This window comes from Thunnus thynnus, chromosome 2 (genome assembly GCF_963924715.1).
Source record: "Thunnus thynnus chromosome 2, fThuThy2.1, whole genome shotgun sequence".
NCBI lineage: Eukaryota > Metazoa > Chordata > Actinopteri > Scombriformes > Scombridae > Thunnus > Thunnus thynnus.
Window position 1 is genome coordinate 7,427,985 of NC_089518.1, and position 15,915 is coordinate 7,443,899.

Below are 15,915 nucleotides of genomic sequence, written 5' to 3' on the forward strand. Positions count from 1 at the left end.
AAAGCTGATGTTAATTCATCTATTTTATGACATATAAAGTTACATTTTTAGGAATAGCTTATGGTTTTAACGGTTGCTGCGGAGTGATAATTAAAAATAGAACTGTAAGCTCATTATACTATCGACCAATCAGCTTGTGAGATTTTAAGTACCCATTTTATGGTGGTATTTAACTCTCTTGTCTGTTTCTCAGTATATGTATGTATGTTGTCAGTATTTTACACTGTTACAGTGGTCGTAATAAACATATTTAGAATGTCAAGAGAGTGTTTATGTAACATTTGGAGTAAACTGCAGAGTAAAGTTCTGTCATCTGGTAACTGAATGCAACCTGAGAGCAACTGCGCCGGTACAACAGCCGTTTTATGTCACAAATATGTAAAAATATATTATGCACAGTTATTTGTATATTATTTTGTATTAAGCATTTGTGAGAGTTTACAGAAAACCAAATATGTTGCTTGCCAGAAATAGATTAGAAAATAAGAAGTAGGCCTATGTCTCAGGGATATATTGTATATTCTCACAACTTAACCAGGGCAGGTATATATGTTCATTCAAAATTAATGTTAAATTTAAATTAACTTGTTTTTTTCAAGTCAAAGGTTTGTTTAGAGACATATTAGGTAAGTAGACAAGCTGAGCTGTTGTTGAATTGCGTTTGCTTTTCTGATTTAATTGTCTAGTAAATGTCGCCGTCTTCTATAACTGGAGTCAACACATAGTTCACCAAGCTAGACGACGACATTGCTAGCGTGTAGCATCTGTAGCTTCACCTGAGTAAATAATCAACAGCCGCCTGCTCGTAGGAAATATGATCCCGTTACACCTTTCATTATTTCTATGGCTGCAACTAAAGATTATTTTCCTTATTGATTCATTTGTTGATTATCTTCTTGATTGATTAATTAGTTGTTTGGTCTATAAAATTTCTGAAAAATCACTTAAATGTCTCGTTTTGTCCCGACAGTCCGAAGATATTCAGTTTATTATCATAAAGACTGAAGAGACCAGATAATAGAATAGACTGGATAGTTGGCGATTCATTCTGACTAACTGATTAATCGACTAATCGTAGCAGTTCTAATTATTTCTTTATGTTTTTCAGAGGAACTGAGAAAATGTTTTTGACGTTTTAGATCACTGACAGGTTTTCTGGTGCCAGGTGTACTCATCGTATCCTGGTATGATGTTTGGGCATGTATCCAAAGATCCAGTAAAAGTGCACCACACAACATCGAGTAACGATGGAAACATCACCAACAGCTGCTTCTACAGGTGGTACAATATATCAAAGTACATTTTTCCTTTAATGGGTGAGATTTACAGCCTGTAGGTTTAGTTTGCCTCTTCAGGAATGACAGTTAGCGTTATGTCGCTATCCTTTCGTCTCACCACCACAGAGAGCGTGGCGCCGCTCTGGACGGCCTCGCTCACTTCCTGCATGGTGTGGACGGGCCGCCCGTTGATGCCGATGATTATGTCGTGGTCGATCATGCCGGCGCTGCGGAGAAAACACCACATAAAGTCTTAATTAAACAGTCCCAACCCTGCTGGGTACATCTCACACCTTGAGGAAAAGATCATCAAGCTTTAGACGAGTCCTCTCCTGCGTCAGGTTCCTTCTCCCTGAAGGCGACGCAAGACAAGGCAGGTTTATTTGTGAGGCACATTTAACAACAAGGTCTGGAGCCCACCCCCCCCGAGGTCAGCTGACAGGAAAAAGATCCGTGTAAATCCGTCACTTTGACACGGTTATAGACATTACATGATGAAGCAGAAATGCAAAATGAAATATAAAAGAAAATACAGAAATAAATACTTTGGGTAAATAAATGGGATGAAAATACAAAGAAACATACAGAAATAAATACATAAATAAATACATTTAATAAATAAATAAATGGAAAATTAAATAATAAATAAATAAATAAAAAGTAAATAAATAGGGACATTAATACAAATGTAAATAAATAGAAGTAAATTAAAAAGGAAATATCAATTTATGTCACATTTTATTTTATTTTTAATATTATTTTTGGTGAATTTAATGACATATTAGTTTAATTACTGATTTATTTCTTTTTGAATTTTTTTTTTGATTTTGGCAGTTTCTGTCCTCCACAGATGTCAGCTGACCGTCCTCTTACTGCCAACACTGGGTCAAACTGAGTAAAGGTTAAAACACACTGCCGCTGAACAGCACACGCCCCTATTATTATTCTCTATGTACAGCAGCGAGGCGCCTCGCGTTGACGTGCCACGCTGCGATACTTCACGCCACTGTCCTATTTCCAGCATTTTCCAGATAAGAAGCTGTTTTGTTCTTCAATACAGCTGTTATTCACTAGTTTGTTACGTGCTTTTCACTGTAGTTTCAACTGTGTCAACAAGGCAAAAATAAATTAATTGTTGCTTGATTGGATCTCAGATTATTATTTTTTCAAGTTATTAATCAAAAATAGACAACTACAATAGGCATCTCACCCCTGGCATTTCGTTGTCCTGCGCTGTGCTCACAACTGGAGTTAAATCCAGGTAACTAATATACTGACGCTTTGCAGCACGACACTTCCTGTTGGGTCGACACTTGACACGCAGCACTTGACGCGTGTCATGACTGCGGTGCTGCTGCTTTGCGATGTTTGATCAGTGAGAGAATCCTTTTAAACTTTTAGTGTCAAACTGGATGGTGTTACAGGACTGAACATAATTAATTTGAATATCAGGAGCCTGATTTCTTTCGAGCGTGGCTTGATCAGTATGAACCCGATGTTATTACTTTATTAGAAACTCGGCTCACTAACAAAATATCTAACAATGAAATTAAACTTATGTCCTGTACAGAGTCGACAGGGGCGCTACGAGTGGTGCTGCAGCCACATTTGTGGTGAACAGCTGCTCGCTACTATTGCAAATGAGGTTCATGAAAGCAGTGAGAGTGAACCTAAACAGTAAAGTTTCAATTATTCTTGACTCCTTTCACATTACATGTAGTCATTTGATCTGCTGGTAATATATAAAAAATATTGATCGGTGGGGCTTTAAATGTTATTACAATCAGTTAAGGTTCTTCACTCCATCATATGAGAGGTGGAAGTATATATCAGTAACATAGTGTAGTAGAGATTGTAGCTTGACTCTTACCTGGATGCAGCTGTTCCAGGTATGACCTCATAGATATAAACGCCTGAGCTCACATCTGGAAATTCACTCTGTCGCTCTCTCAGATCTCTGATCAAACTGGACACACATGAAGGAAAACAGATTACAGACATGTAGAAACTGTGAATCCCAGAGAGGACAACTTCATATTTGAACTCATCTTACTCACCATAACTCACCATGTAAAATACATATCTGCCAATTAAAACAACTACTTGAAAGCAAATAATGAAATGTTTAGCAAGTTTGAATGATGGAAAATAATCAATTCAAGGTTGAAATATCGCTGTTGAAGTCTGTAATTATGACTGACAATATTAAAGCAATGGTTAAACATTTTAGGAAATATGCTGTCTTTGCTTTCTTTCCAAGAGTTTTACGAGAAGATGGATACCACTCTGCTGGTCTACTGTGGTATTGATCCTCTCATCTAACCTGACTTTGTTTGGTTCTTTTGGGTTTTCCGGTGGCTTCGAGTATTGTGTTTTTTGGTTTCCTGGTTTGGTTTTCCCGCCCTGCTCCCCGTGTTTCCCTCAGCCAATCACTCCCAGCCTACCCTTGTGTCTAGTCACCTGTTCCCCATTATCCCCTGATTAGTTTATTTTGTATTTAAGGTCTGGTTTTCAGATGTTTCTGTTGGAGGTACGCCTGTCCCGTCAGCTTTTGTTTGTATGCTCGCGTCAAATTAAAGCGTTTCATTTGGGTCCACTCATCCCTGCTACATCCTGACAGCGATGAAGCGAATTTCCCAAAATGTTGAACTATTGCTTTAATTTAAATGTAATTTTCTTATAGTTGTAAAAGTAAAATGTATGTATGTCTCGCTAAAATTAAATTGAGCTCTTCTGTTATTTACTTACAGTGATGAAAGCTGCAGCATCCGGACGCCTATGTATTTCTTCTTTTGCCCTGAATTTCCTAAAAACAAATGACCACATGAATGAATAAGATCATCATATATCTAGCTCCTGTGATAAAATCAGAAGCAGTGATTAAACATGATATCCTCCTCACCGTTGATTTGTCTGTTGTAGGATTCAGCGAGGAACTGCCGTATTCTGTCTGCAGGAATCGCAAAAGAAATCCCAGCTGCCACTTTCAGAGTATTTATGCCGATTACATCTCCATCCTGTTAAACAGGGAGTGGAAGGAGAGCCGTGAGATTGTGGTCTCAAGTGTTTCATAGACTTCATAGCTTTGCTACATGGAGAAAGGAAAGAGCAGTGAAAGTAATTTCCCTCTTTTTCTTCCAGTGCACATAACACCACTCTTAGTCTATTAAGTGTTATTTTCACCCACCAAAAAACATCAGTCTTGGTTATTGTAGTAACCTATCTGTGTTTTAACAGTGAAGCACAGTTTATAAAATGTACCGTCGGTATGGCAACTGTTCTCCTTATGAAAGAACTGCATTTTTAGGGAGCGGAAGCTGGAGGCAGCAACCTTGATAAATGAATGTACCATCTGTATGATTCTATTCTGCAGTAACAATGCAAAGACCTCCATAATCAGGTCTTGTGCTAAAATACTGCGAGGGAGGCTTAATCTTCAACCTGAGGGAGCAGACTGGAGGCTGTGGGTATTAAATAAAACAAAATCATGACCTTAGTCCTCACTGTCATAAATAAAACAAGAACGATCACCTACGTAGCAGAGAGCATAGCAAATATGCAAATGACAAGCTCTGCTGCAGCACTCTTGTGGAACAACCTTCCTAACCATCTGAGAGCAGCACAGACCCCAGACTCTGTTATAACAAGGCCTGAGAACTTTTCTATTCATCTTAACTCTTATTGCTATTGTCTTCTTTGTTGTGTGTTCTATGTTATTAATACTGCAGCACTATGAATGATAATTAAAGTGTGGTACAAATGAAATATATTATTGTATTATTGTTAACCTTTTACACAAGATATAACACAATAAATCCTCTTACCAAATTGACAAGCGGACCACCAGAGTTGCCATACTGTGAATCAACAGAGCAACAGAAGAATTGTTTAATAAAAACAGAAACTATCCAGATAGATCACATGACATGCAGAACTGAGAGAAGGAAATTATCATTGGTCTCACTGACATTGATGATGGCGTCAGTTTGGATGTAGTCCATGTCAGAGTCCTTGAAGCCGAGCTCCAGGCTGTTGCGCTGGGTGGTGCTGATAATGCCGGTGGTGACTGTGTTCTGCAGAGAGAAGGGGCTTCCCACAGCGACCACAAACTCACCGGGACGCAGGTCTGAGGACTGGCCAAGACGTAGCACAGGCAGGGGACTCTGCAGCCAGAAGACATGAGGACATCAAGTGTTTCATTGTGGGATGATTGAAGGTTAACTAGCTCACCTTGATAGATGTCATACAAGGTCAGCAAGGCTACATACGGCTGAGCCTCTGCTTAGTGAGAAAGCCAACATTTAAAACAAAAGTCACGTTGGTTGATTGTTAAAATGCTTAAAACGACTTGTTTTCATTTTGATGATGAAGGCCATGTGATAAGGCTGTAAGATCTGGAAAAGTAAGTTATTTGTCTCTGAGTTGGGTTTGTTTTTTTTTTTTTCAAACTGCAAATATCAAGGTCAAGAGTGATTCTTTTAAACCAGCATACACGACAGGTCCTTGAAATGCTCTGAAACCACGACAGCTACTGAGCTTGCAGATTCATCGCCATGACAACTGAGCAAACTGACCATGTGATCCAGTTGAAAGCAATGCAGCGACCTTGACTTGGGATTGTTTTGTCAAAATACCTATGTTTACCTGACAAGCAATCTCTTGTGGTACCAATTTATTTATTTATTTGTTTGTTTGTTTGTTTATTTAACAGGAACAGTGCACATTAATAAACATTGCTGTAAATGCGCCAGAATTAGCCAAGAGGCTATTTTTCATCTGTAGTCCCTGGACAGATGTTACAGAGTCTCCCTACAAAGTTACTGAGATCATTTATAAACATGCAGAACAAATAATAAGATGAACATATTAATATTAATAAATACATCATTCAGGACATCCTTAAAACATGCACTACGGAGACTCATAATACAAGATATGCAAGAGAATAAATACATTTAATGTTAATAGAAATGTAGACTGAAGAATAATGACTGTCCCCTCTAAGACAGGAAGTTGTATCACATTGCATTGATATCTTTAGGAAGGAGGTCAGCTTCTCAACCTTTATCAAACAGTTTTGCCTGAAGATCTGAAAACGTCTCTTACAATTGTTTTTGTAAATTATTCAGTATGGATCGTTTTGTATGGAGGTGAAAAACAACCTGGCTGAGACATAAGTAGGTATGTGGACTCTTTTTGTAAAATACTTTATGTTTTTGTATGAAGCAGATTCTTTATGTAACCTTTAGTGAATACTTTTCATCCAGATCATGGTTTATCTAAAAGTATGATTCAAAGACGATTGTTGAAGAGGTTTCGACAGCCTCTGCAGAAATGTCTTCAAGAATCTTTAGTAAGTACTTTAAGGTTTTATGACTATGTATATTTTGCCCCGTCCATTAAAAAGGTTTACTTCCATCAGTGACATTTCTGTTGGCAGCTCTAGAAATGATTGTGACACTCAAATTAGAACAAGAAGTGAAGCTAACTTGTAACCCTACCCAATATTATCCTGAATATTATATCATTTTCTAACGAGTCATCAGGACAGGTATACCTACTAAACATTTGGTGTAAAAATAAAACAATCTCTGGTTAGTAACAATTTCAACAATTTCCTTCTCAAGCCCAGTGTATTCTCCTGGTACAAAACAGGTGCTCTGCATTGGAAATGAGTGTTTGTTTCTTTTATAAGCTCCAATCTATATGATTTTATCATGGGATTTGTTCAATAAACCAAACTAAACTAAGCCTTTGCTTGTCTCTGCCTCTCTCCTCGTATACTAGGCTGAAGCCGTTTATCTGTGGGGTGGATTATACAGTAATGCTCAGCTAAATTTATGGCCACATCTCCTGGGGCATGGAGCCTTATGTCAAGACAAATTTGCCTTTTAGGCAAGCTTAAAAAGACCCTCTACTAGGAATGTAACAGAGCTATAACATTGTGCAGCTGTCACCACTCCCAGGTAAGATACATTCCCTCACCTTTATAGCAGTCAAAGACAGTGACTCTGGTTTGTGCCTTGTGATCGTGACATATTCTTGTATTCAGATCAGTACTAAAAATGCTAATCATCTGCTTCATGCTGAGTGAAGTCTGACTGAAGTGGTCAGGAGTAGGGCCCATTCTACCATACAAAGCAGTTGGTTGTGTAAGAGCATGTCTGAGCAGTGACATGTTTTATTCAGAGGGGCTCTTGCAAATACACAAAAAATAGCTGAAGCTTTGAATTTACTAGACATGACCAAATACCCCCCCCCGGGACTTTCAGATGACAGATTGACCATGCTAAGGAATAGTCTAATTCTGGTGGCCCTTGATGACTTTCTCCATGGAATATCTGCCCCACTTTCTGTGCAGGATTATGAGACTTTGATGTTAGCCGCTGATGACAAGCTGCCAGGCCAGAGGAAAACACAAGGCAGAATTTAGACTAAGGCCCCTGGGGAGGTGAGTGAAAACACTGGGCACTCACATCTGTCTCGATTTTGATGAGTGCGATGTCCATCTTCTGGTCCACGTCCTTGACTGTAGCGTCGTACTGAAAACCACTTTTCAGCTCTACTTTTATCCGCTGCTTGTTGGTGAGTACATGCGCATTGGTTACGATCCAGCCGTCTTCTGACACAACAAACCCAGAGCCGCTCGACACAGAGACTTCCTCGCTGGAATACGGCAGTCTGGCAAGAGAATCGCAAAATGAAAAGATTGTTTTATATTATCAAAGACACACTGAGGGCCACACTTTTAATTTTCTGTCTTCTTCTTGCTTCACTTAGTTTTTACCTTTGGAAAAGCTCAAGATGAACCACAGCTGGAACAATCTTGTCCACCACATCTGCAATGAAGTTGAATTTGTAACGCATGCTCTCTGGATGTTGCATTCCTTTGAGGACACATGAAGACAAATAAAGACAAAAATTAAAAGAAGAACTATTATTGGTCACACTAGCAGTGTGACTGTAGGGATGACAGTGTTGATGGACTGTTGGTCCAAACATCTATAATGGATCACTATGAAATTTTGTAAAGATATTAATTGTGCCCTGTGGATGAATGCTAGTGACTTTGTTTATTTTCCTCATAGTACCACCAGGAGATTGACATTTTTGGTTTTGAGTAAAATATCTACAACTTTGGCCTTTTAGGAAGACTGAGTCTACAACCTGAGAGATGGTAACATGCTAACACCAACATGCTAACATGTTCACAAAGATAATGCTAACAGCAGGTGTAATGTTCACCATGTTCACCATCTTAGTTTAGCATGTATCATGCTAACATTTGCTAAATGGCAGTAAACACAAAGCACAGCTGAGGCTGAAGAGAATGTCATTAATTTTGCAGGTATTTGGTCATAAACGAAACTATAAGACAAACTGACATTTTGACGGGCTAGATAAAAAGTTATGGGTTCACTAAAGTCGTTGCAATTTATCCTGAGGGGGACATGAAGAATGCAGCATTCTGGATGATTTTGTGGTATCATGTAAGCCCATGTGAGCTGGTTTTAATTGCACGCATGACACAATCATAAAAACTTCCTTCATTCATTTATTTAGAATATAGTTGGATGAATTGGCATGAAATTTGGTACAGACATCAATGGTTCCCAGATGATGTATCTTCATGACTTTGGGGATCTCCTGACTTTTAATCTAGTGTCACCTTGAGGTTAACATTTTTGGATCAGAGCATTTATTTTAAAGCTCAGCTGGCTTAAGCTACAACCAGTTCCTAACATTACTTGCAACATTTTTATTTGTCAGTTTGCTGTTTGTCATTAACTCATTTCACAGCCTGCTATTCCCTCCCTGCCCTACAGTAGTCCTCAGTCTCTCCCACCTTCAGCCGTTACCTGACTCCCACCTGAGCACATATCACCAGTCCCCTAATCAGCTCCCCAGCATATAAACCCTCAGCTCCCACAAATGTCTATTATGTATTCTTCTGGCCTTCTTGTCACTTGTTTCTGCCTGCTTGTTATGGCGGTTTTTTTTTTTCTTACCTGACAAACTACAAATACAGCTAACTTTGCTTTAATTTAACCTGCCTGTCTTTGAGTCATTGCAGTCCATTACCTGCAAGACCGAGCTTTTGCGCTTACAGAGTAGCTAGCTTGGCTTTTAGACTGATTAACTCAATTAACTCAGTGTGGATAAACTTTTTTAATATATCGTTCCTGCCTTGTCCACATAAAATCTAAAACATATTAGTGAGATGTGCATTTGGCAGTGATGCAATAGAAAATAGTGAGAGGTGAGACAGATAATTTTCCATTAACTTCTTATCATATGAGTAAATACTTCATGCTTTCTCAGTGTAGATTACACTATGTCTTACCTCTCAGGCAAGTAGTGGCACTTCATTGCTCTTCTTCTGCGCTTTAGTGGGTGATAATTACACTGAAATCATGGACTAATTTGCAAGCACAAACACACCTCCTCATAAACACACAGATCAGATTATAGAACAATACATGTTAAAGCCACATATTTGTCTCTGTTGCCCTGCCAACACACTATTTCTATACTAGCTGTTTGTCTTAAAGAGGAACTGGAGGATCAATTCTCAACAGTTGGATTGTACAGGTAGGGTTTCATTTAAACTGCAACCTGCTGTAGACACCTGCGTTGTGCCACCTCGGGGCAGTACAATCTCCTCCCCAATAATATCTTGTGTAATCTCTGTCCTGAAGCCCCTGCATTCACTGACTGATGTTGTGTTTACAAAATTGCATGAATAAACTTGTCTCTGCAGAAACAGCCTTAAATGCAAATGACATGGTGCCTATTGCCAAGAACTACTTTGGCAGAACACCAACTATTTTTGCCTGTCAGAGAGCTCCACTAACAAATCAACAATATGCTCTCCATTGGCAGGAGATCGTGTAGCTTTCTCTATTATCTCAATTACACTGTATAGCCATGCCAGCTTGTACAATTGTGTATAACCCATCAGATGAATACCACTTATACTCGCCATGTCATCTAATCTGTTATTGAGTCTTCAAATTGTAAAACAAATGTAAATCTCCTTATAGAGTGCCACACAAATCCCACACTAGATTCACATTGGTTTCCATTACAGATGTGCATTATTTTAAAAAAAGGGTACCATGTTTTGACCTTTTACTGATCTTCAACACAGTTAAGCCATCTCTACCAACTAGTGGTGAATATGGTCACCATTTATGGTGGACTAATCATATCTGTTTAATGCCAGAAGATTTAAAACGTGACTTTGCTCCAGACTGAAATATCTCATATTAACATCTGTTGGATTGCCATTAAATGTTGTACAGACATTTATGGTGCCCAGAGGATGAATCTTGATTACTTTGGTGATCCCCTGACTTTTCCGTTAGTGCCACAAGCGGTGTTACATTTGTGGTGAAATGTTCTGTCAAATATTAGATGGACTGCCATAAAATTTGGTACGCACATGTCCTCCTCAAGGTGAATTCTATTAACTCTGGGGATCCCTCAGCTTTCCATTTTCAATGCAGGAAATGGTCAAAAAAAATTTTTAAAAACCTGCATAACTAATTCCCATCAAACCTTGTCTCCTGGAAATTGTGAAATTGTTTTTCTATAGCACTAGATTGGTGTTTTGATGTTATAATGTAATTATGTTCAGCGTTATCTGGGCAGCATTATGTTTTCTATGTATGTTGTGTTGCAAATTAATAGTTTATCAATGTAATTTCTAGGAGACAGGTTTGTCTCAAATGTTAGCATGCTAATGCTCTAAATTAAGATCGTGACCTGCTAAACATCGGCAAGTTTGCGTTGTCACTGTGAGCACATTGCCATGATAGCGATAGCATTTATCAATCAAAATCAACTTCATGGCGGTTCGTATGGCAATCAATATCAACATCACATCATTCACGTTGTATGTTACAAAAACATTTTAAACTATATTAGATGCAACTTTGTAAAAAAGAAGGACAGAAGGAATAAATTGCTAGAAATAATTTAAGACCAATTTAAGAAGTAAAGTGCCGGGTACATGGCATTCAAAACAATACTGGCATGTCCATTAATTACTGTGTTTAACTGATGTACGATATGTGGGATGAATGATTTTTTATAGACATTTTTCTTTGCACAGGGACACCGTCTCCCTGAAGGCAGGAGCTGAAAGTGATGATTCAGGAGATGGAAACCAAGATATCATCATTGTCATTTGTGCAACTTGTTCAGTTTGTTCACATAGTGAAGCTAACGAGTGTTGTTTACAGCCTGCTATGACAGCCTGCTCATTATAAAGTAGTGTTGATGATAAACTTGTTGAATTATATCAGTATGATTATTTGGCATATTTTGTAGAAGTTTTCAATGAAGATGCAGTGACTCATCAGGTAACTCCATGGTGATACTGCTCTGCCCCCACTCACACATTGAAGTGTATAAGAAATACTCTTGTGTTTAAATACGCAAAGCTGTGCAGAGTTACAGCAAGATGAGGATCAACTGCCCAAAAAGCTGAGCTGGTTTTTGAATACGTTCATCTTTTAAAATGTATGCAGAGTAGTGAAAGGACACTTTTACTGTAAACTGATGCTCATTTAAAAAAAAAAAAAACTGTGTGGTCAATTGAAGAAAAAATGACTGGAAACATGATGGTTTCATCGCAGCCCCAGACAGAGTGAAAAATGTTAGTTTAGTCAGAAAAGTTAGTTAGAAGGTTTAGTTTTTTGTTACAAAACCTTTTTGTTAGATCAGAGTCATCGCCAATTCAATCATTTTGCAAAAAGCATTTTAGATATAAGAGCTATTTTGCTTTGACCCCAGACTTGAAGCTATGAAGAGGACGAGCACCTACATAAAACTAGAACATACTGAATTGCAACATAAATATTGTTTCCCAAGGCTTTAACAAAACAGTTAAACCAGTCGAGGCTTTCAAGATAATTAAATAGTGAGTGCAGACATCAAACATACTGTTTATGAGGTTTTCAGAGGATTGAAAGTGAACACATGACCCTCTATGCAATGACAATATCTCAACTAACAGAAATAAACAAAACAGCCAATAGAGAACACAATCAGCGGTTCAAAGTACGAGCTGTCTCTGTTCAGTATTATGGTAAATGCAGGATAATGATGCTCTTTCTCTCTCTCACACACTCAGACACACACTTATCTTGCATTAAGCAGACAGACAAGCTGTAGATATGTCACTATTTTTTGGCTTGTCTGTTTCCTGATCACCCTGGTAACTGAGCAGCAATAGAAGGTGATGAAATGAACTGACAGGCCTCTAGACATACACACTGCTCTCTGCCAGTCACATGACCACATTGTCCTGATTTTACCTGCTCTGCATCGGTAGCATGCGATACAGAAGTTTGCATTTTCTCATTTGAAGATAACTATTGTGTTGGTTTGAAAGGTCGGTTTATCAGAATTACTAGTTACTAATTACTGGTTTGGATTTGGGGATTCTGAATGCATACTTTAGTTTTTCCAAAAAAGCTGAAGAGATTCCTACAACATCAAGCCACTCTGCTTTGTTGTGGTAGAAAAAAAAACTTTTATTAAGCAGCAACTAGATGATTAAAACAAGACAGTACACCAGTCTTCCTAACCACTCGCTCACTCATATTATTTTTCATTTTCATGGCTATGCATTGCGTATATGTCATATAGTTGCAGCAGGGAGCAGTCCTGCTCGGGTAATTGGAGTGGTACCTTACTGCAGAGTCAATTTGTACTACTGTCTCCATTTGCAATCCAACTCTAGTGTTCTTGACAGAAATCATGTAACGCTCAGTGAGCAGAGACACCAGAACCTTAAATGAACAAACGGGGCACATCTAATTAGCTGGGTTGCTATACTTTTTTTCGGCTCTATTTTATGATTTAAAAACGAAGAGAAAGGAAAGTTATTACATAATTACATCATCACAACAGTCACATTGTTTTCCTGTAACTACTATGACTGGTAACCAGGCTTCATTAAAACAACTCTGTAGCATCTCTGCAAGTTTTTGCATACCTGCTCATAAAGAAAGACAGTAGGAGGCCTAACGCATGATGAATTCTTTCTCCTCTATGGGTGACTATGATAAGAAACTGCACATTATGAAAATGGATTGGACAGGGTAGAAAAATGAAGAAGATATATTTGCACAGCAGTGTGGTGCAGGAATTCCCTCAGGAGAATTAAACACCATCACTGACTGCATTTCGTCTTGTTGCTCTTCTGAGTATGAACATGCAGAGCACTGGAGGCACACTATATCAAGCTTTCCGCAGAGATACATATTCTAGATATATATCATTTTCATCCGATATAACAGTCTCACACAGTCTCCAGAATGTCCTACTAGCTTCTCAAGTCAAATTAAAGAGTACAGGTGATGATGAGTCTTGTGCAGGAGTTTCTCTTTGGTCATTTGTTTCGTCAGTTTCAGTCAAGTTTGCAGAAGCTGGATATTTCACCCATTTATTCAGTACTTTTAGCAAACTATTTCAATCTCTCTGCTTACTTCATAACTACTTCTGAGCAGCAGCAGGTGGTGTTCAGGTGATTCAGGTTGGTGTGAGACGTGTCCTGTGCAGCCGTCCTAATGATTTCTACCTAACCATAAATATACTTCTTTTTAACCAATTAGGTATCTATTCCACAATCTTTCCATGTACCTCATGTCATCTGCAGAAGAACCTCCAAAACTCACCTGACTCACATCGACCTCTCTGGATCAGAATGACCCGGGCGGTCTCTCCGAGCGCGGCCCTCATGTTCTCGGCTCTCAGGCGGCAGATGCTGGGGTAGGTCCTGCCGTCGCTGCCGCAAACCGGACCGGATGAGGCGCATATGCACGTGCCCTGGAGTCTCCGGAGCTTCCCCGGGACAGAGTCGCACCGCAGCCCGTCCCCGCAGGAGAGGCCGCCGCCGCTGCCGCCCCGCTCCCCGCACACTTCACCCTCCCCAGCCGCGCACACCACGCAACAGCCGCATCCGTCCCTTACCTGGCCGTAGTAACAAGTCTGAGGCAGGACGGGACACTGAGCAGCATCACAAACCTGCGGGCACGTTTGTCTTTTTCTCAGCAGGCCTGCGTGAACTGCGGAGGAGAGGAGGCTGAAATAAGCCACAAAATTCATCCTGAACTCACAAAAGTCTTCCTCTTCTAGTGGGTGGAAGTATGTCTAGCCCCGGTGCTTATGTCCTCACCGATAAAAGTTCAGTTTACACCATCAAGATAATGTCAGCGCTGTTCTGTATGGCCCAGAGGATTGGCTAAAGGCCAGTGATCTTCCAGTATCAGCATGCTGATACTAGACTCATCATGTGTGCTGTGTCATTATGTCACTAGCACGGAATCCAGATGCTTCAGGTTTGATGGTAGGCTGTGTGTTTTTTTTTTATGTGGAGACCCAAAGGCGATGTAGTCTCTGCCTCCCACTCACACAAAATTGCAAGTGATAAGTGGAGCAAAAGGTTTTCTTTATAATCTGGCGGTTTAACGCTGGCATTTAAAGCTGCTGTGAACCAGGGGGCCAATTATAATTGACATTTACAGTATGTTCTACATAGTGCATATCATTATTATATTCTTCATAAACAAAACACTTCAGTGTGTTTTTTGGAGTTGGCATGGCACATGACCTTAAATGACTTTATCATTATATATGTATCACATTACCATAGACCCAAAATTACAGACAGAAATATACAAAAAGCCAATTAACAGATGGAAAGATAAGAAAAATAATTATAGAGAGGCAGAAAAAAGAGAGAAATAACAGGACAAACTATGAAAAGAGAAAATATTACTTATAATAATGAATTCAAGAATGTATTATAAAACTCTTACAAGCTGATATGGACACATTTTTGCCAAATTTGAACCATACACAGGTAATTAAAAACTGTATTAAACAGTGTGAAGATGCTTTAAAGCTCCACTAATCAATATTTTTAAAATAAAAATGGATCAAATGATTCTGTGTAATGTAAAAGCGGTTGTTTGTAGAGATGAACTTACAAATTATCTCAATCTACAGATAGTTTTTGCCACTTTCAGCTCAGCAGGCAAAAAGCTCTGATAAACCCACTGTGTACTACCTGCCCCGTATCAAACAGCAGCCAGACAATGTTAGCAACCAAACCAGAGCTGAAAGCTAGCCAGAAACATGCTAACGTTGCACCATTTCTGCCGGTTGTGTAAATAGGCATCTGTTTGTTAACATTTTTGTCATAACCAAGCTATAAGATGATCAGAACAATCAATTAATGCAGGGTTAAGCAGAAAGACATACGTAACTACAGACATTACAGTATTTTCTGCCTGGTTTTCGGACAACATGCTGCCACATTCTATTTGGCAGATTTTCCTCTAAATTGGACCCGGTGACTGATTATGTAAAGCACATTGTGGAGGCTATTTATCTTTTGATTTATTTTAATTGCACTAAGGACTCTTATTTAGTGGGCTGATGATTTCCTGATGCACCTTTAAAGGCCCAACCAGTAATATTTGTGCTTGTATCAGCTGAGATCAGTTTGAAAGGTGTATAACAAACACTGCTGACCTTTACCAGTATCACAAAACAATAATAGCTGAGAATTTTAGGGTGACAGCAGGTTCACAGTCCTGAGTTTTGGTCATTAGGTGTCGAT

At 39.0% G+C, this 15,915-nt stretch overlaps 1 protein-coding gene across 1 annotated transcript; it reads right to left on the bottom strand.

Moving 5' to 3' along the window:
• Window positions 1-1,291: 1,291 nt before the first annotated feature.
• htra4 (HtrA serine peptidase 4) lies at window positions 1,292-15,010 on the bottom strand. The gene is made up of 9 exons (XM_067601594.1): window positions 13,967-15,010; window positions 8,065-8,164; window positions 7,754-7,958; window positions 5,246-5,440; window positions 5,102-5,134; window positions 4,180-4,294; window positions 4,026-4,083; window positions 3,148-3,243; window positions 1,292-1,504 (listed from the first exon to the last, which is right to left on the bottom strand). Exons 1-9 carry the CDS (start codon window positions 14,394-14,396, stop codon window positions 1,339-1,341), a joined length of 1,398 nt encoding a protein of 465 aa, XP_067457695.1. The 5' UTR covers window positions 14,397-15,010; the 3' UTR covers window positions 1,292-1,338.
• Window positions 15,011-15,915: the final 905 nt, after the last annotated feature.